The 21,006-nt window shown below is 44.1% G+C and overlaps 2 protein-coding genes across 2 annotated transcripts in view; one reads left to right on the forward strand and one right to left on the reverse strand.

The window, feature by feature from the left end:
- Positions 1-141, reverse strand: part of CUX2 (cut like homeobox 2) — a 211,514-nt gene extending 211,373 nt beyond the window's left edge. The window contains exon 1 of the mRNA XM_008142721.3: positions 79-141. Within this exon, the coding sequence (XP_008140943.2) occupies positions 79-141 (63 nt within the window). The remainder of the gene's footprint in view (positions 1-78) is intronic.
- A 19,230-nt stretch (positions 142-19,371) lies between these two features.
- On the forward strand, positions 19,372-19,968 carry LOC103287052 (60S ribosomal protein L17-like). Its single transcript, XM_054712573.1, has one exon. It carries the CDS (start codon positions 19,396-19,398, stop codon positions 19,948-19,950), a length of 555 nt encoding a protein of 184 aa, XP_054568548.1. The 5' UTR covers positions 19,372-19,395; the 3' UTR covers positions 19,951-19,968.
- The last annotated feature ends 1,038 nt before the right edge of the window (positions 19,969-21,006 follow it).

Here is a 21,006-nt window from a genome sequence, read left to right on the forward strand (position 1 = left end):
CTCAGGGACCTCCCCAATGCGCCCAGGGCGCGCCCGAGGGCTCCCCACGGCCGCGCGGCCGGCGCTGCCCACACTAACCTGGAGTCGCCGTAGATCAAATCGCTTCCAATATTGAAACATCGATCCCACATTGGCGGCCATCTTGGGGGCTATTCGAGACGTACACACACAAGAGTTTGGCTTTTCTCAATGGCTGCACTCAATATCCGGGCTGGACTCCCCCCAGCCCCGGGGCCGCCGCTGGCCGCTCGGGCTCTGCGCGCCACCGCCCGGGACCCCGCGACGCCCCCCGGCCTCTTGCCACCCGCTGCCCCTCGGCGCCGCCGCGCCGTCGTCGCCGCCGGGCCCCGGAGCCGTGCGCCCCCCCCCCCGACCCCCGGAGGGCGCGGGAGGAGCGCGCCTGGCGGGGAGCTCAGCGCCCGCCGGGGGGAGGCGGCCGAGGATGGGGTGGGAGGGGAGGGGGGGAGGCAGCCTCTTCGAGAGGCGCCGGCGCCGCCGCTGCCCTGCCTGCAGCCGGCTCCCGGGCCCGCGAAGCGCTCGCTGCATCTCCCCCCAAGTCCGGGGTCGGTGTGCCGCGCGATTGCACTTGACTTTGGCTTTTTGCAAACTTATCAATACTGACGTAACGTGCTGATCAATGCAAAGGGAAGTTTGGGAGGGGGGCTGCGGGAGGCCAGCGCGCGGGGCGCCTACTCTCCTTCCAGCACCTGTCTACCCCCTACCCCCTGCATTGCATACTCAAAAATAAAAAGTTAATAGTTTGCAATGCTTTTTTTTTTTTTTTTTTCTTTTGCAGTCGGAGCACACACAACACGTGCCTCGGGCTGCCGTCGCTCCTCCGCTAGCTAAGCTACGGATCCGAAGGTAGCAGCCCGAAGATCGGACCGCGGAGAATCGGGGGCCGGCGGGCTAGCCGGAGCGGAGCAGCAGGCGGGTGGAAACTGCCCCGGGGGCGCCACTGAGTCATGGGAAATGTCACCACTGCCGCACGCAGTGTCCACGCCATTATATGCATAATTATGATTATTGGGGGACAGCTCCTTTGCCAAAGCTCAAGGTTTTTTACAAGGGGGAGACCGGAGGAGTCGCTCGGGTGATTTTTAACAGGGACTCCGGTTATTTGGAGGAGTCCAATTATAAGGCTCCTCACAACTTTAAAGTGGCAGGCCCTTTTACTGTTATGATAATTAATGAAGGGGTTCTTCCACAAACCTCTGGAGCGCTTTTTCTCCAAGTGAGTTGGCTTTAATTGTTATGATCTTATTATTATGAAGGGGCCCTAGCCCTGCTGTGAGGGCTCTGGATCCTTAAATAACTAGAGGTTTCTGCTATTGTTATTACTACTCAGGGGTCCTTCACCTAGCTGGGACCCCAGTTCCTTGGCAGTATAAGCATCCTTACTATGATTGTCTTTTTGGGATAGGGTCTTGAACCAGCTGGAGGGAGGTTCCCATTTTTTGCAGTTTCTCAGACAATAGGGTTGGCCAGGTTTCTTGGTTTCTTCTTTTACATTTTCCTTTTTCCCCTGTACAAGCCAGAGGTCGTCAGTCCCCACCCAAGAATTCACACTCCCAACCTCCTCCATCACCAACCCACTTACCCCTCCCTACACACAACCTGGGGACACTCCCTGCATGTTACCCTGCCAAATCCCACCCCACTCACCTCTCCACCAAAAAAAGGGGCATTTTCCCTTCTTTTTCTCTGGTCAAAAGATTTGCTTTTATAGACAGAGCAAATGGAAATTATATTCCCCTTTTATGAGCCAGCTTGGACTTCTGATATCACTCTTGGTCTGGGACAATAGATCAATACCGAGGGTTATAAAAAAGATAAAGTTTAGAAGAGTTGTAGAGGAGAGAGAGTCGTGATGGATATTTTTGATGATTTTCCAATATTGTATCTTGGAGCACGTGCTTCAAGGCAATTAAAGTTTTTAATGTAATGTAAATAATTGTTTCATAAATACTTCAGAAGAAAGTGTGATATTTCTGAGCTATCACTTGAGCTGTTTAAAAAATGTAATGTGATTTAAACAAGGATACAGTATTTCTGTTACCATCCCCATACATTTTCCATGAGGTGTGGGTAAATATATTAATGCACAAGTTGAAAGACTGGTAAGACTAAAAGTACAGTGTTCTATAAGATGTAATGAATTAGGCCTAGTTAGCAATTCTGAGTGGCCTGTTTCCTTGACAGATTAAATTGCACGTGATGTGTGGTTTATCTTAGCTCTTGATAACTTCACGTTTAAATTACAGCTCCCATTCTGCAAAATGAATTTAGGGAAATTTCATAACTCTCACATGGCAATTTTTTTAATGGCTACATTTTCTTCTGAGCATCTGTAAAGCTTGCAGCTTCCTTGTCTTTGAGTCTGTTTTTTTAAAGACCTGTAATAGGAAATTTGGAGTGAATGTGAAACCATTCAAAGCAATTTTTAACAAACCTAGGTTCTGATGAAAGATTATTTTTAATTTTGTCTGACTTTGAAGTCATAGAACAAATTGACATCATGTACTTCCTGATATGATGTACCGAGGAGGACACAATATCACTTCTATAGTATTTCCTATCAAAAGTGCATAATCTGAATCTAATTGTGAAGAAATACCAGACAAACCCAAACGGAGGGGAAATTCTATAAAATAAACAGCCTGTTCTCTTTAAAAATGTCACTGTCAAATGAAACAGAGAAAGACTGAGGAACTATTCCAGATTAAAGGAAGCAAAACAGACTTGACAAGTGATTAAAACGTATGATCCGGGATTTTCTTTTATTATAAAGTGCATTAATTGGAGCCAATGGCACACTTAGAATAAAGTCAATAGATTAGATAATAGTATTGTATCAATTTCCTGGTTTTGATCATTGTATTGTGGTTATATAACAAAATATCCTAGTTTTTAGATAACCCAATGAAGTACTTAGGAGCAAAGGGACAGGCGTCATGTCTACAACAACTCTCAAACAATTCAGACAAGAAATAATATACATTTATTTATCTATTGTATCTACATAAAGAGAATGATATAGCAAATATTAACATTTGAGGACTCTAGATGAAGCATATACAAAAATTCTTTGTACTTGCAACAGTTCTTGGAATATCAAGTTATGTAAAAAAAAAAAAAGTTAAAAGAAAAATACAATTATGTCTGACTTTGTTTGTTAGGGACTATCGGGCTCCTGAATAAAAATTCTGCATGGAACTTTTCTACTTCTTGACTGACATAGGCTATACCTTTGACTGAGCAGGAAATTGCCACAGCAAACATGCTTACCGAGAAGCAGTGAGAAAATCCAATAATTCAGATTGTTTTAAGTCTGTGATATTTTTAAATGACTTAATGCAGTGAGTCTCTGAAGAATTCCGACAATTTTAATGGTAGAACTTGCAGTCCCACTGAGGAATGAGTTGCTACATAAATACTGAATGATCGTGTCTTTTTGTCTGGGCTGAAACATATTAGCTTTGCTTAGTGGCTTATTGCTTTATTCACAAAATAAATTTAAGCCATCTCTCCCCACCATATTCCAAGAGCATCGTGAGCCTGTGCCTTATTAGATGTGGGGGCTTATATTCCAAAGGCATCTGTTACCATCTCAGGCTCAGCAATAATGAATTCAGCAGTTAAGTGTTTACCTCCTAAACAGAGTTAACTGGGGAAATGATATTATTATGGATAGTCCTTAATGAAAGATGGTAAGCCAGGAAATTCATGCTTTTTCAGCAATCAACCAACCTTGGATTTGGGAACTAAAGCACTAAAATATTAAACATTTTGTGAAAAGCTGTTTTTCATGTTCTTAACACTCCTTGCCACAAATACACATACATACATAGATATGCAAAAACTTAAGTGGGTCCCTGGTTGATTCTGGATTCACAGAAACTCATGTGTCAAGATGAGTATTAAAAAAATTACAATTAAAAAAATTAACCCCCCCCCCACCACACACACACACACACACCACCAGCACACCAAGAGGAAGCTGAGGGCAGCTTGGGCAGCCTATCCTGAAAGCAGAAGCAGACAGAGAGCCAGATCCTTTAGGAAATTCATAAACTGTGCAAGAATCCCAAGGAAGATAATGGCAGGTCCTTAGCCACGAACATAATGATATGCAAAATCCCCAGCATCAAAGCTGAAACAAAAGAAAATGTCCTTCCATAGCTCTGCATTGCCCACCACCGCTGCCAGACAGGGAGAAAGACTCCAAATTTATCAGTAAGTATTAAATAGCCCTATGAGAAGGGTAAGGAATATGGGAGTGTCTGGCTAAACCTGCAGGGGTGTGCTCCCAGTGGCTGGCCCATGGTTAGGCCTCAGATCCATAGGCTGGAGTAACTGGATACAAGGAACACCTGACACAATGCTACCTACCACTACCATTATTAAACACCTACTGGCTGTTAGATGCTTTATAAATAAGTTATTAGCTTAATATAGTAGTTAGGAGCATGATTATGGAGTCAGACTGTTTAGATGGGAATTCTAGCTCTGCCACTTACAAGGCCTGTGACCTTGCACAAGTTTCTGGTGGTGGTGGTGGTGGTGGTGGTGGTGGTGGTGGTGGTGTGTGTATGTGTTTTACCTCTATACCTTATTTTCCTCATATGTACAATGGTGATAATAATTGCACAAGGTGATGAGATTTAAATGAGTTAATCTATGTAAAGTTCTATATAAATGTGCTGTATCTAGTAGCTATCATTATTATTGGCCTGGACAGGACAGGAATATGCAGTCCCATAATACCAATGGAAAGACTGAGGCCTTAAGAGAGGAAGTTGCTGACTCATAGTCACGTGGCTGTGAAGGAGCAGAACTTGACTAATACCTAGGTTCACTCACATCAAGAATTGGGCTCTTTGCACTTGAGCCTGCCCTGTCTCTAATTGGGAGGAAGAATGGGTGGAAAAGCAGATGCCTAGAAAGCAAGGGCTACAGCTTAACCATGTGCCAACACTCAATGACCAAGCTCACTGAAGAGGAACAACACAAGAGGGCAGGCTCCCTCGGCCTGATTCCCTCCCTGTGTCAGAGACCAGTTCAACAAACAGTAGTGTACTCATACCATGCTGATTCTTCTCCCTGGGCTCCCTCTCCTCATTCACTCCCCGCTTGTTAGTGCCCCCACCCCCCAGAAGCTGACCTCTGTGGACTGTATCTCCCAAGCTCCCTTGTTTCCAGTGGGGTTTCGTCCTGCTAGGACAGTGGTCGGCAAACTCATTAGTAACAGAGCCAAATATCAACAGTACAATGATTGAAATTTCTTTTGAGAGCCAAATTTTTTAAACTTAAACTTCTTCTAACGCCACTTCTTCAAAATAGACTTGCCCAGGCTGTGGTATTCTGTGGAAGAGCCACACTCAAGGGGCCAAAGAGCCGCATGTGGCTCGCGAGCCACAGTTTGCCGACCACTGTGCTAGGAGATAAGATGGAAGGAGGGAGAGGTTGAAGTATTTCTTCCCCAGCTCTCTCTCTACTTCACTAGATGTCACTGGTCCAGCTGTCCTCCTACTCTCCCTGGTCCCAAGTACTGCTCCTTCCCCCCACCTCTTTCTATCTGGGGTGAAAATAGCGTCTTCGTGCTAGCATCTGGGTGCCTTAACATTCTCCTGCATACACCTCTGTAAATACTGTCATTTAAAAATCCCGGCTGAGTGTACTTATTGGGACCATGACCAATACACCTACCATAGAATATTATTCAATTGTTAAGAAAGATGAGGGCTATTTCTATGTGTTGAAGTGAAGAGATGTCTAGGATATATGGTAAAATGAGCATAAGCAGGTTATAGAAATTATGAAATAATCCCATCTTTGCTTAAAATATTGTGTTTAGGAAAAAGTTAAGGAAAACTATATATCAAATGGTTAACAAACAATAGTTCTGAAAAATAGGATTAGAGGCCTCTTGTAATTTCCACATCATCATCTTAATTTATTTATATATATATATATATATAATAACATATATACATATATATATATAAATATATATTTTTTAATTGATTTCAAAGAGGAAGGGAGAGGGAGCAATAGAAACATCAATGATGAGAGAGAATCATTGATTGGCTGCCTCCTGCATGCCCCCTACTGGGGAATTGAGCCCACAACCAGGCATGTGCCCTTGACCAGAATCGAACCTGTAACCTTTCAGTCCGCAGGCCTGCGCTCTATCCACTGAGACAAACCAGCTAGGGCTTAATTTCTTTTATGAGCACAAACTACTTTTATCATCAGGAATTTTCATTTGGTTGGGGTGGTGGACCTATTTCCTCCTGGGCCCTTGACTGATAAACATACTACAGAATGGCACATTCATCTGACATGTCTATAAAAGATCTACTAAATAGAGAGATATTATATGTTTATGGGCTAGAAGATACAGCATGGTGAAGATGTCCTTTCTCTCAAAATTAACCCATAAATTTAAGACTATTCCAATCAAAATCCCAATATGATTTTTCACATAACATGACAAGCCCATCTTATCATTCTTATGGCAATGCAAGGGCTAAGAATAACCAGGGAAAGTTTGAAGAATTATAAAATTATATAAAGTAATAATAATAAAGATAGTGCAGCTGGAGGACGAGACAAAATTAAAAGCCTAGACGCAGATTCATGCAAATATAGCATAAGCAGGTTATAGAAATTATGAAATAATCCCATCTTTGCTTAAAATATTGTGTTTAGGAAAAAGTTAAGGAAAACTATATATCAAATGGTTAACAAACAATAGTTCTGAAAAATATTGTGTTTAGGAAAAAGTTAAGGAAAACTATATATCAAATGGTTAACAAACAATAGTTCTGAAAAATAGGATTAGAGGCCTCTTGTAATTTCCACATCATCATCTTAATTTATATATATATATATATATATATATATATATATATATAAACATATATACATATATATATATAAAATATATTTTTTAATTGATTTCAAAGAGGAAGGGAGAAGGAGCAATAGAAACATCAATGATGAGAGAGAATCATTGATTGGCTGCCTCCTGCATGCCCCCTACTGGGGAATTGAGCCCACAATTAACAGAACAGACTCACACAAAGAGATGGCACAGCTGGCATAATAAACTAGTGGGGAAAGGATAGGCTGTATCTCCCAAGCTTCCTAGCTGGGCCAACTAGCTATCCATATGGGGGGAAAATACAATTAGATCCCTGCCCTCACACCATATATAACGATCAACTCCAGGTAGAGATGGATTTAAAGAAAAGAAACTCAACATTTTCCTTTCTAATCCAACATCACAGAACATCTGAACTTAAAATTATATCCTTATTAAGCTGCTTTTACATGTCTGTCTATTGAAAAATCATCCTAATAGTTCTGATTATGTAATGGCCCAGGGTTCCTTTCAGAGCCAGATCAATAGCCAAAACCAGAACTGAATTTTCTATAGTATCCCTGGAATGAAACACTACTTGGCACTTGACAACTTCCAGGAGATTTAGAAACATTAGCTAATTAGAGTTTCTAGGACTTGGATCCACACTGGCAAAAGCTCTTCTTCAGGCACACAGCTCTGCTGAGCCCCTATGAAATTGGCCCCAGGACAAGAACCTGCCTTTTGGTTCTGCATCCTCATTTTCACATCTGAGTGTGCAAATGAGAATGACCTAAGTCCTCAGAAACAACCACCATGGAATTCAGAGCACCCATTTAGCTCTCCATCTCTCCCAGATGACTCATCTGGCCTGAGTGGCTGCATTTGGCTTTATGCCCATTAGGGAACCCATTCCTCCATCGGCTCCCAGCACTTTGAGCCCCAAGGATAGCCATAGGTCTTCCTTGTGCTCTCAGAACTGAGTCCTCTGGCACCTCCCACCCACCCACGCAAATAAAACTCCAATAACTGGACTCCTTAAAGCAGGCGTCCTCAAACTACGACCCGCGGGCCACATGCGGGTGTTTTTGCCATTTTGTTTTTTTACTTCAAAATAAGATATGTGCAATGTGCATAGGAATTTGTTCATAGTTTTTTTTTAAACTATAGTCCGGCCCTCCAACAGTCTGAGGCACAGTGAACTGGCCCCCTGTTTAAAAAGTTGAAGGACCCCTGCCTTAAAGCCTCAATAAAAAGTGCAGACTGTTCCTGCAGATTTTCTTTAGGGGCAAGGAAGGTGTAATACCTTAAAATCCTTTTTGCTTCTTTCTTTCCCCAAAGTTCCCTTCATTAAAGCAATCACTCCAGTTTCTATTTTTAATTTCTCTCTTCTCAAACTGCTCATCCATCTTCTCTCACTCAATGCTTACTGTAAGTTTCTCTCTGTCTTTCCCCCAGTTTTCTCCCTCTTCCTCCATTTCTGCACCCTCTCTCCCATTACTTCTCCTTCAAATCTAAGATTCTCACATTTCATCTAGTCAGCAAAATACCACTGAATAACCAAACAACAACAACAAAAATAATTCTTTTCCTCCTTTGGTAAGATGAAGAAATGTCAATACTTACACTTTTCTTTTTGCCCCTGTCCAATAATTTTGCCACCGCCATTGTCAAAATGATCCCTACTACGCACTAGGGGCTTCACCAACATTCTCCTCAAATCTCACATCTATCACGGCTATGTCCATTTTACAGACAAGCAAACTGAGGCTCAGTGAGACAGACTAGCTTACCAAAGTTCACACAACAAAACAATGGCTGAGCATGTTTTGGAAGCTACGTGAGAAAATGTGTACCATTTGGTAGTCCTGCTGCAAAAACCTTGACCCCAGCTTTATTTTTTCCTGTTACATGTGCTCAGGACACGAGAGAAGAGAATGAAGGTGCTTCTAGAAGATGCCATTCAGACAAATTAAACCCATAGAGGCTGTATCTGCCACCCTGACAACCAGTCCCCGAGTTACCACTCTCTGCCTTCCTGGAGCTTCTGATTCCTCAGCTCTTGGTTTCCAAAAACCAAAAGATGATCCAGTTGGCCCCATAGGACAAAAAAAATAATGGTAATGCTATAGTTTATGGCCTGCTCTCCACAAGCTGGGCACGCTCTGCCCATTATCTAATTTCTTCCTTGTAACAGCCCTTGGAGGTAAGCACTGCCATTTCCTCCTTTTAACAGCTGAGGAAATGAGGTCGGGGAGATGGTAAGTGACTTGCCCAAGGTCACCGAGCCTGTAAGTAACAGAACTGAAGGTCAAGTCCTGTTCGGTTTGATGCCGGGGCTCAAGTTCTTAACCCTGAATGCTACCCTCTTCTCTTCCTCACCTGCCTTTAACTCCTCCATGGGGCTTTGAATTCACTTCCCAGCTGGTAAGGGGATGAGTCAGAGTAGAACCCTGAGCCAACACTCCTTATACCCACAGTTTCCAACCATACTCTCCAGAGCTCTAGGAGTCCAAGATGAAGGTTCTAGATGCTGGTCTTTGAAGGTTGGGTCCCCATTCCTCCAACCACAGAAATCTCTGTGGACTAAAGAACTCAGTGTCTGGGAAGCAAAGTGCCCCCACCAAAATTCAAGCACTCCCTGACCCAGGAAGCAAATCTAGCCCTTCTGCCATGACCCTTCTTGCTCCCAAACCTTGCCATCCAGCAGGGTCTTTGGCAAATGTGCCAGGCATTGGGGACCCGGAGATGTCATCTGGCCCAGCCTAGGAAAGAAACTCTATAATGATCCTCAGACCTCAGGCTAGGCAGATCTACCACCTATGTGATACACCCCCTTTTGCACACACTCACAAACTTATTTGCACGTATGTGCACACACATGCATATACACCCACACTCACAAACTTTGTCTATACCCCTCTCATATGTATACACATTTGCACATGCACACATACTCCTACATGCCAGTACATGCACCTACCTGGTATTCATGAACATTTGCATACAGGCTATAAACAGATTCTCTGGGACACACCTGTGTGCTCTTACTAATACACAGATCTGTACAGCCTGTGTGTGCACATGGGTGAGCATACTATGCGGATACATACAGTGTGTGCCTGGTTTTACCTTCCCAGGGTGGGGTAGTGAGGCCTGTCCTGGGATCTCCAGGAGCCTGGCCTTTGGCAAAAGCACCACCTGGTGGACACTTGGTGTATACGCCAACACACCTCCAAGCCTGAGAGCCCCTGCTAGTAGAGGGCTCTGGGCAGCCCCCAGATTGGCTGGCAATAAGTGAACCCAAAGCTAAACTTTGGAGCACCCTTACCCCTTTAGAACTCCCTTCTCTTTCTATCCCCTTACCTGGGCAGCATTTCCTGGCCAAAGGCAGGAAAAAGAGCATTGGGTCCAGAGGAGGAGTTTGAAACACTGGCTCTGCAACTTGCTGGCTTCTCTCCCAAGCCTCAGAATACTCAACTATAAAATGGGGTTAAAAACTCGAACAGGTGTTGGAAGAAGCACAAAATCAATTGCTATGTATCTCAGGGACTGAGAGCCTAGAATGAGTCTGAAATCAGAGGCAGGTTCAAATGAGGATGCAGATCCTGGCTCTCCCCTTCCTAGGTATGTGTCCTTGGGCAAGTCACTCCACACCCCTGAACTTGTTTCCTCAATTGTAAAATGGGATAAAGCCCCAAACTCAGTAGTTGGAAGAAGCAAACAACATTATGAAAGCCAAGTCAGTTACTCTCTGTTTAAGGAGCAACAAGAAGCAGGGCTGGAATGAAAGAACGCCAATTTATATTCAGATTCAACTCCTTGCTCTGCCACTTTTAAAATGTGACCTTGGGCAAATCACTCTACCTCTCTGAACCCCATCTGTACAATGGGACCTCAGTGTTGGGGTGAGAATTAAATGAGATGATGCATGCAAAGAGCCCAACATCAATAAGCACTCTACAAATGCTAACTTTTATTAGTGTTGTTGGCCCAGGGATCCAAGTGATTCTTGGAGGTGTGGGTGATAGATGACTCTCAGGCAACCAATATAATTATAATTAATTGTAATTTAATCATTGTTCTAAGCACTAAGAATTATCTCATTTAACATCACAACAACCCCACAAAAGAGGCACTATTAGTATTTCCATTTTACAGACGAGGAACAGAGATGATGTAATCTGCCCAGGCTCACAGAGCCAGAAAGTAGATTAAAACCTAGGCAGGCTGGATTTCTCCCATTCCCTACTCTACTGAGCTGTTCTATCAGCTCTAACCTCCCGGCCTCTGCTAAGTCTGGAAACTTCCCTAGAAACTAGTCTGGTTTTAAAAGGTAAGCCCTCCACCACAAGAATCCCCAACAATCTCACTCCCTCCTAATCCCCAGAGAGGCAAATGGCACATAAGCAACATGTGTATCCTGAGGGCTATGGAATTAAGAATTAAGATAATCTCAGGAAGGCAACAACTGCAATGAAAACAACACTAATTAAAGAGCATCTGCTAATTATGGGAGCCTGTGTCAGAAAACTTGCATCTGCTAGAGGCTGCTAAGTGGCATGAAGGTGGAGGGAACTTGGCTGGCAAGGCCTCGCCCCACTGCTGAAGCATCACTGCAGCTCAGAGGGACAGATGGTGGTCCAGACAAGAGATAAATGTAAGAGAGAGATTAGGTACAGAAAATTGTGTGCGCCACATTTTATTTTATTTTATTAATATATTTTTATTGACTTCAGAGAGGAAGAGAGAGAAACATCAAAAATAAAAGAGAATCATTGATTGGCTGCCTCCCACATGCCCCTCACTAGAGATCAAGCCCGCAACAAAGGGAATCGAACCCGGAACCCTTCAGTCCTCAGGCTGACTCTTGCCACTGAGCCAAACCGGCTGGGGCAACCACATTTTGGGGCAACCACATCTTATTTAAAAATTAGTCACTGGGAAATGGCTGCACGATGATGCCAGCGACAGGGAGGTCAGGTTTTGATGTGGCATGGTATGTGGTACAGAAGTCTGGACTTGGAGGTATAACTCTATTGGGTTTGAATCCTGAATCTGTGGCCGCCTGGCTGTGTTTTTGTTTTGCTTTTTAAGTCTAAATATTGCACGGTACTGGGCAGATTTTGTAACCAAATAAGTTTGCCACAAACTTGAAAATAAAAACTTTCATATTCCAGAACTTTTGAAACAAGACTAGCGACACTCAAAGCACCTTAGTTAAGTCCATGAAGCACCAAGGCAAGGGAACAGGAAGGAGCCAGAGCCAGGAGGAAGGGTATAAAGAGGGCAAGAATGAAATGTGAATCAATCCCAAGAGAAATTATAAAGAAGATATTACAGAAGCTCCCTGAGATTTCTCAGAAATCTCCTCCTCTGTGACTCTTCCCCTTCCCTTCTATCTCATTTTCTTTTTCTTCCTCCTCCTTTTTCTTCCTACTCTTCTTGGTGCTCCTCCTATTGTCCTTGCTAGTTATTGCTTTGGAGTGAACATGTGACTAAGTTCTAGCCAATGAGATGTGAGGGAAGATCTGCTGAAGTGCTTCCGTGGACTTTTCTGTGCCTAGATGAGATACCTAGTGCAGGGGCAGCTATTACGGGGCCATGAGGGGAAGCAGGCTAAGGGTAAAGGCCACACAGAGGATGGCAAGGTAGAGACCTGATGTCACATAGCCACTGATTACACCAGACTCAGACTCACCTACTTCTGCCCTTCTTTTATAAGATAACTAGAGGCCCGGTGCACGACATTCGTGCACTGGAGGAGGGATCCCCTCAGCCCGGCCTGTGCCCTCTCGAAGTCCGGGACCCCTCAGGGGATGTCCAACTGCTGGCTTAGGCCCGCTGCCCGAAAGCCTGGCTTCTGCCTGAGTGGTGCTCCCCCTGTTGGAATGCACTGACCACCAGGGAGCAGCCCCTGCATTGAGTGTCTGCCCCCTGGTTGTCAGTGCATGTCATAGTGACTGGTCATTGTGCTGTTCAGTCTATTTGCATATTAGCCTTTTATTATATAGGATCTGTTATAACTTTAGCCACTCTAAGTTGGAATTACTCATAGCAGAGGGAATTATTTTGCTATTAAAGGAATGTATAAATCTAGAAGGTGAAAAACACATGGGGAATCTCAAGTTATAAGATCACATATAAGCAAGGGCAGGCAGAGGGGGAAAAGAGAGAGCTAGACTGATAAGGATGGTATCATGAAGGAGGTTGGAAATTCCTCAAACTTCTTTAAAAACTTCCTAGTTTCAATTCTATATTCTTAGCAGAGCACAAATAATTCAGCTCAAGCCCAGGAGCCCTTAAATTCTTTCCCAGGATCAAATCTGTTTCCTCCACTAGAAAAGAAAGCTGGGCAGCTCGGGGTTGGGAAGATTCTGGATAGAAGCACAGCCTTAGCCACGTTCTGTGCTTGTCTGGCCTTCAACGTGTGATTTCAAGAATTGGAAGCGAGAAGATTATAACTCAGAATGGCACGCGGGTGTGAAGCCTGCTGCCTTGCCAGCTATTTGCCTGTATTTAAAACACATATGGGTGATATTTTTAAATATCTTTGCTGTGTGATTGAAAAACATTGCAGTTGCTACTTCGTGGACGTGGGTTTTTATGCAAACCCTGGGATGAGATGATGAGTGTATGTTGTACCTACGTGGGCTTTGCTGGAGAAAATGTAAGGACAGAATGGCACAGCCTGCATAAATGTCGGGCAGAGAATTGGGGTTGGGCCATTCAACATTTAACTTGGGTGTAGGGGCTGCTGACAAAGCTCCTTGTTTTTTTTTGAGATCCTTCCCTCTCCACTCTCCCTCCAAGGGGGTTGGGTAGATCTACTTTCCCCAGAACCAGGAGTGGGCATATCAGATCATTCCAACTCCTTGACCCCAGTGACTGGTTGAGGGGCAAGCTCATGTCCCAAGGTAAGCCAACTATCGAACCTTAAGGAACTACTGGGAAAGAAGCACTTCCCTCCTGCTCATGTTGCTAAGCTGGGAGGAGATATCCCCGGAACTGACCAAGGCCATCTATATCACCACTTGGGGGGGGGGGGGAACCTGCTGGGAATAAAGCCAAGGTGGGGAAAAGAGAGCCTGAGAGATGGAGAGAATCCTGGATTCAGCCATGCCTGAAATCTACCCCAGGACTCTTTTTTTCTTCTACTTTAAAAATTGTGGTAAAATATACTTAACATAAAATGCCACTTTAATAATTTCTAAATGTGCAATTCAGTGGCATTACAGTCACAACATTGTGCAACCATACATACCATCATCACTATCTATTTCCAAAAATTTTCATCACCACAAATGGAAACTTTGTACCCATTAAGGAGTAACTCCCCATCCTACCTCAGAACTTTCACTCTTATTTTTATTTTTCATTTGTTTTAAAATATATTTCTATTGATTCAGAGAGGAAGAAAGAGGGAGAGAGAGATAGAAACATCAATGATGAGAGAGAATCATTGATTGGCTGCCTTCTGCACAACCCACATTGGGGATAGAGCCCACAACTTGACCAGATTTGAACTCAGGACCCTTCAGTCTGCAGGCCGACGCTCTATCCACTGAGCCAAACTGGCTAGGGCTTAGTTTGATTTTTAAAGCATAATATACATACAGTAAAATTCACCCTTTTTACTGTGTGGCTCTGTGAGTACTGACAAACACATATCGTTGTTTAACTAGCATCACAACCAAGATCCAGAAGAATCCAAGATTCAGAACAGTTCTATCCGAGCTCCAAATCCCCCATTCTCCTTTGCCGTCTGCTCCCTTGCCTCCCCCTGCGGCCCCTCAATCCCTTGGCAACCACTGATGTGCTTTCTGTTTGTAAAATTTTGCCTTTTCCAGAATGTCATAGAAATGAAATCACACAGTATGTAGCCTTTCTGAGGCTGACTTTTCACTTAGAATCATGCATTTGAGGTTCATCCATGTTGTTGGCATAGCCGTAATTTTTTCCTTTGTATTGCTGACTAATAATAATAATACACCGTAGGACTGGCCCTCAGTTTATCCACTCACCAGCTGAAGGACATTTGTCTGTTCCCACACTCTGAATGTACTTGAGTCTATAAATGCCTTTTTCTTTTCTTAAGCTGTTTGAGTTAGGTTTCTGTCACTGCAACCGAAATAATCCTGCCAATACATATATCAGAGAAAGCCGCTTCCCTGCTCTGAAATTCTTTCATCTATAAAATGGGAATGTATTACTCAAAATTGGTGGAAAGAGACAATATTGCCTCACATACCGGGGAGTGCTGAGGTGGAGTAGAGCTCCAGATGGGTGATTCAGGGGTTCCAATCCAGATGCCGGCACCTTCCATGTCCCTGCTCGAAGCTTCGTCCACACGGTTTCCACTTCAGAGCAAAGCAAGATGGCGCACGCCGTGTTTCCGGCAGCACGAAGCTCGCAGGAAGTTTCCTTCCGAGGCTCATGAGACTTCTCCCTGAAGCCCCGCCCAGAAGATTTGATCTTGCATCTCATTGGCCAGAATGGAGTCTCATGCACATTGGACTGGTGGAGGGTAATTCTGATTGGAGGGAGTGGGCTCAGCTCCTCCCCCCCAGACAAGTGGCTCTGTGTGGGGTAGAGGTGGCACCGACACCGGAGCAAAGTGGAAGCAGGAAGATGGAAAAGGATGCTCGGCCAGCACCATGGTTCTCCTCCATAAGATAAGAACAGCTGCTCGGCCACCTCACAGAAGTGTCGTGAGGGTCCAGAGCGGTATGAGTCCTTGATTAGTCACCAGTGCATATGTAGACACATCCTAATGCTCTTCACGGATGCAGGCAAATATGGTGCAGAACTTCCCACCCAAGAGAATCTGATGGCATCTGCCCAGGTGAGAAACAGTGAGGTAGATCTGAGAAAATTAATAAATATAAACCTCCTTTAAGATGGAGGTGGGAGGCTAGAAGAGAACTCTGACCTATACGCCCCTCAGTACACACTACTGACCCCCAACAGGAAGAGACCATACTTTGTGTCTCCCACAGGACGTGACACTACTTCACTACCTAAATGGGAGAAAGGAAAATTCCCCTTTGCCCAGTAACAGTTCAGCCAATGGGAGACTGCCATAACTCAGCCAATGAGAATTCACTATACTTTGAAACTTCCGTTTCCTGCAACAGATTCTTCATTTACAGCAGCTCCTTCCAAGTTCATAAAAGAGAGGTCCTCTCCTGCTTTGTTTCTGTGGACTTGCACGCCTGGTTTGGCATTAGAATGCATATCTACTGCACTGCTTTTTTGTTCCCGAATAAAACCATTTTGCTGGAGAAATATCTGGTTATCTGTTTAATGTCAACAGTTCTATCCAATCCATTTGAATTAGTCACATGCTTCTGGTTGTAATGATCAGAAACATAACTCAAACTGGCTTAAGTCAAAAATAGTTCATTTGCTTATTTAACTGGAAAGTTTAATTATGGATCCCTTCTCTAAGCTCTGATTTCTTCTGTGTTGGTTTCATTCTCAGCCAGGCTTCTCTCCTCTGGGTCACAAAGATAGCTGCCAGAGTCCATACTTCCATCCTCCCTTCTTAACATCCTCCAGGAAAAGAGAGCCTCTTCCAAAAGATCCCATCAGAAATCCTGGGTAAGACTCTCATTGGTCCAGGTCAGATCATATGCATATGCAAGAACCAATCCTCCTGACTCTACTAGACCAGGCCTAGATTGCAGCCCAATTCTATAGCTGGGGCAGGGTGGTGATGGGGCAAAGCCACAAGGGCATAAGCTAGCCAAAAGAAAACCAAGAGGCTGCTTTCACAAGAAAGGGAAATGGTATACAGGCAAATGCAGCACTATTTCCTATGGTCCTAATTTTACGAGTAGAGAAATTTACACCCAGAGAGGGTAAGACACTTGCCCAAGGTGTTACAGCAATGGAGCCAAGTCATGAACTCCAGATCCTGAACTCTTCACCATTATACCACTAGTGAGAGCCAAGAGGGGTGGGTGGCCTGTGGTTTCCTATAATGCCCACGCTAAACTCCTTTTCCCTCCCCATCCTCCTTCTCCAAGGATTATGTACTCTTCTCACCTTGAGGTTTGATCTACTTTGCAGCTGAAGCTACAAAGGGGCTGCTCTGGACTGAATTGTGTCCCCCAACCCCCAATTCATATGTTGAAGCTCTAACTCCTAATGTGCTAGTATTTGGAATGGTGGGTTTGGGAGATAATTAGGTTTAGATGAGGTCATGAGGGTGGAACCTCCATGACAGGATTAATGCTCTTATAAGAAGGGATACCAGACCTCTCTATCAATCTCTCTCTCTCTCCAAGCTAGGAAAAGAGCCCCCACCAGATCCTGAACATCATGGCACCCTGATCTTGGACTTAGCCTCCAGATATGTGGGAAAATAAATGTATGTTATTTAAGCCATAAATAAATATATGTTGTTTTTGTGTGTGTTTGTTGTTGTTTGTTTGTTTGTTTTTTGTTTGTTTGTTTTTTGTTATGGCAGCCTGAGCAGACTAATGCAGAGATTAACTTATCGTAATAAGCATTGATTGGGCATTTGCTCTGTACCAAGCCCTGTGCAGAACACTAAGGTTCATTAACTCGGTCTTAACCCACAAAGAGTTTGGAATCTAGAAACAATATTAAAATATTAATAATGAAACCCTTCTATCTTTTCTATAAACATTGAGATCACTTTTATTTTAAAAGAAAAAAAAAAGGTATTTCCAACTCAACCAATAACCTCCTTGTACTTTCCTCCTTTCTCCATCTGTCTCTGGAGACAGAATAGCATGTAGACCATAGAGCTTTGCATCTATCTCTCCATACTTATTTCTGTGCACACAAAGAGAGAGAGAGAAAAAAAAAAGACAGCTATAAAGAGAGATGGCAGATGCTCTTAAGAGCCCTGTGTTCAGAACTTTCCATGTATAACCTCATTAATGCCTCGAGCCAGTCCATGAGGCAGCCATTATTAGTGTCATTGTCTAAATGAGGAAGCTGAGAGGCTCAGAGAGGCAAAGTGACTTGCCTAAGATCACACAGCTGGAAATTGGAGGTCAGATTTGAACCCGGGTTTCTCTGATTTTAACACCCAAGCTCTTAACTCCCAATAACTCAGTGCTATGGATAAATTCATAAAATACTCATTCAAGTTTAGATATCCTAATGACTTAGATTTCTCCATGATAAAGACAGCACTGAGGAAGCTGACTGCAATGTGGATGGCTACATTAAGACTCTCAAAGAGATAATAATGCTATTACTTTCACTATTCATAAGAGCCTAGAGATATTGAGCTTCACTCTCTCCAGTCACTCCACATGTTTTAACTCCTCTCCCTCCACAATCCTATGAGTTAAGTCCTAGCATCACTCCCATTTTCCAGTTAAGAAAACTGAGGCCCAGCAGACCCAAAGCAATGGGTGAAATTAAGGAATCTCATCACTGTAAATCTTTGAGAAAGGAGTAAATTTCTCAAGCCCTTAAGGCCCCAGAATCTTCTGAGTTTATATTCAGAGGGAGGAGCAAATGAAAATTAGGAACAAAATTCTCTCATAGAAGGAAGATGCTTGTTGTCAACTGAGAGTTCTAGGGAAATGCCATGAGCTCCCTCAAGGCTTCTGGAGTTCTGTGGTTGGAACTAGGAATCCTGGAAGTTTCCCTGAACAGACTCGGAGCTGATGGAGGTGGAAGAGAGCAGGTTTTTAAGGTTCTCTCATAGGAAATGCAACAATAGCAGTGTTGTGCCCTGTGAGAGCTGCAAATGGGGTTCTCAACAAGAGGGAATACAGAAATGCACACGCTTGAGCTGTTCTGCCAGCTAAATGTGCATAATGAAAAAACCTTGTATAAAAAAACGTAATAAAATAGGTCTGTGAATTCAGCCTTCAAAGTCATTCACATCTGGGTTTTTGTCCTGAAGGGGGGAAAAATGGCCTTGACCAATTTAGTGAAGTTGGATGAGGGAGTGGTTAAAAAGTTATTTGCTTTTTTTTTTATTTTTCACAAAGATAATATACAGTATGTTCATGATTAAATATTAAAACAACTAGCGTTCCCGTTGCAGGAAAAATCCTGCAATAGGGTTTCCTGCTGCACTCTACTCTGCCCTGCCTGCTTTCCTCCCTTCTCCCCCGCCCCGCCTTCTCCGCCAGCCCGCCTGCTTTTCCCTTCTCTCCTGGCCCCGCCTCCGCTCATCCCTTCTCCTCCCCCTGGCTTGCTTGCTTCTCCGAAGCTTTGCTCCCTTCTGCAGCTCTTGGTTTCTTTCTAAGCTGTCTTGATATGCAAATTAGCTGCCATCTTTGTTGGGATAATTTGCATACTCGTCCTGATTGGTTGGTGGGCGTGGCTTGGCTGGTGGGTGTGGCTTGGGTGTAGCGAAGGTGCAGTCAATTTGCATATTTGTCTATTATTAGATAGGATGTATCTGTAACAGTGTATCAGTTAGGAATGCTTCTAGCTACAAGTAACAGGAAACTCAACCAACATTGCTTTAACAGACAAAAGTGTTTCCTGTTGCTCTTCCCCAAAGCGGCAATAGGTGACTTCTGAAGATGGTTCGCTATTCGCGAGACCCAGAAAACCCCACAAAATCATGCAAATCAAGAGGCTCCAATCTCCGTGTTCACTTTAAGAACACGCGTGAAACTGCCCAGGCCATCAAGGGCATGCATATTCGAAAAGCCACCAAGTATCTGAAGGACATCACTTTAAAGAAGCAGTGCGTGCCGTTCCGTCATTATAATGGTGGCGTTGGTAGGTGTCCCCAGGCAAAACAGTGGGGCTGGACACAGGGTCGGTGGCCCAAAAAGCGTGCTGAGTTTTTGCTGCACATGCTGAAAAATGCCGAGAGCAATGCTGAACTTAAGGGTTTAGATGTAGACTCTCTGGTCATCGAGCACATTCAGGTGAACAAAGCCCCCAAGATGCGGCGTAGAACCTACAGAGCTCATGGGCGGATTAACCCATACGTGAGCTCTCCCTGCCACACTGAGATGATCCGTACTGAGAAGGAGCAGATTGTTCCTAAACCAGAAGAGGAGGTTGCACAGAAGAAAAAGGTATCTCAGAAGAAACTGAACAAACAAAAACTTATGGCCCAGGAGTAAATTCAGCATAAAATAAATCTAAATAAAAGTTTTAAAAAAAAAGTGTTTCCTGTTAATTATCAGGAAGCTTATCAGTAGGAGGCTCTGGGCTTGGTTTAGGGACTCAACAATAGCAGCAAGAACCCAGACTCCTTTGCTCTTGCTGCCCTACTCCACTCAGTGTGTTGGTGATGTCGCCCCTCATAGTCACAAGATGGCTGCCAGAGGTCCAGACATCAGGTCCCCATGTCACAGTTCCAAGCAGCAAGGAAGGGGGTATGATGAGGTTAAAGAAAACCTTGTCTTCTTCTATTCAAGAGAAAAGTCTTTCCCAGAAACTGTCCCCTTCCTCCTCAAAGTTGGATGAACCTCTGCCCACGCCCTAGCACTCCCACTTAACCTCTCTGAGCCTCAATTTCCCCATGCTGGAAATGGGAATAATAGTCGCACCTTCCTCATAGGGTGTTGTGAGATTTAACTGAGAAAGCACTTAGTGTGCAATAAGCACTTAGTACGTGTGCTGGTATCCTCTATTTGTCTGCCCAAGTTCACCCTTCACCTTTATCCAGCTCAGGGATCCTCAAACTTTTTAAACAGGGGGCCAGCTCACTGTCCCTCCGACCGTTGGAGGGCCGGACTATAGTTAAAAAAAACTATGAACAAATTCCTATGCACACTGCACATATCTTATTTTGAAGTAAAAAAACAAAACGGCAAAAAACACCCGCATGTGGCCCGCGGGCCGTAGTTTGAGGACGCCTGATCCAGCTTATTCTCTGCTGCCCCAGGACTGCAGCAACACTGTCCCTGTCCTCTGCCTTCTGGTTGATTTGGCCACTGGAAAGTATCAACAAGCGATCAGGAGGGAGGAGAGAGGGCAGGTATTTATTCCTCTAGGCCCCTCTCTGTGGGATTGCCAAGAGAGACTGAGTTTCTCCACTGGTGGCCACAGCTTGTCTCTCTTTGCCAGCCGCTCCCTCCAGGTCCCAGCATACCCAGATGGTGAGAGCTCCCCTGGTTACTAGCCACAGGGGGCTACACCATTGCTTTTTCTAAGCGTGCCCTCGCCTTAATAAA

This window comes from Eptesicus fuscus, chromosome 23 (assembly GCF_027574615.1).
Source record: "Eptesicus fuscus isolate TK198812 chromosome 23, DD_ASM_mEF_20220401, whole genome shotgun sequence".
Classification (NCBI taxonomy): domain Eukaryota; kingdom Metazoa; phylum Chordata; class Mammalia; order Chiroptera; family Vespertilionidae; genus Eptesicus; species Eptesicus fuscus.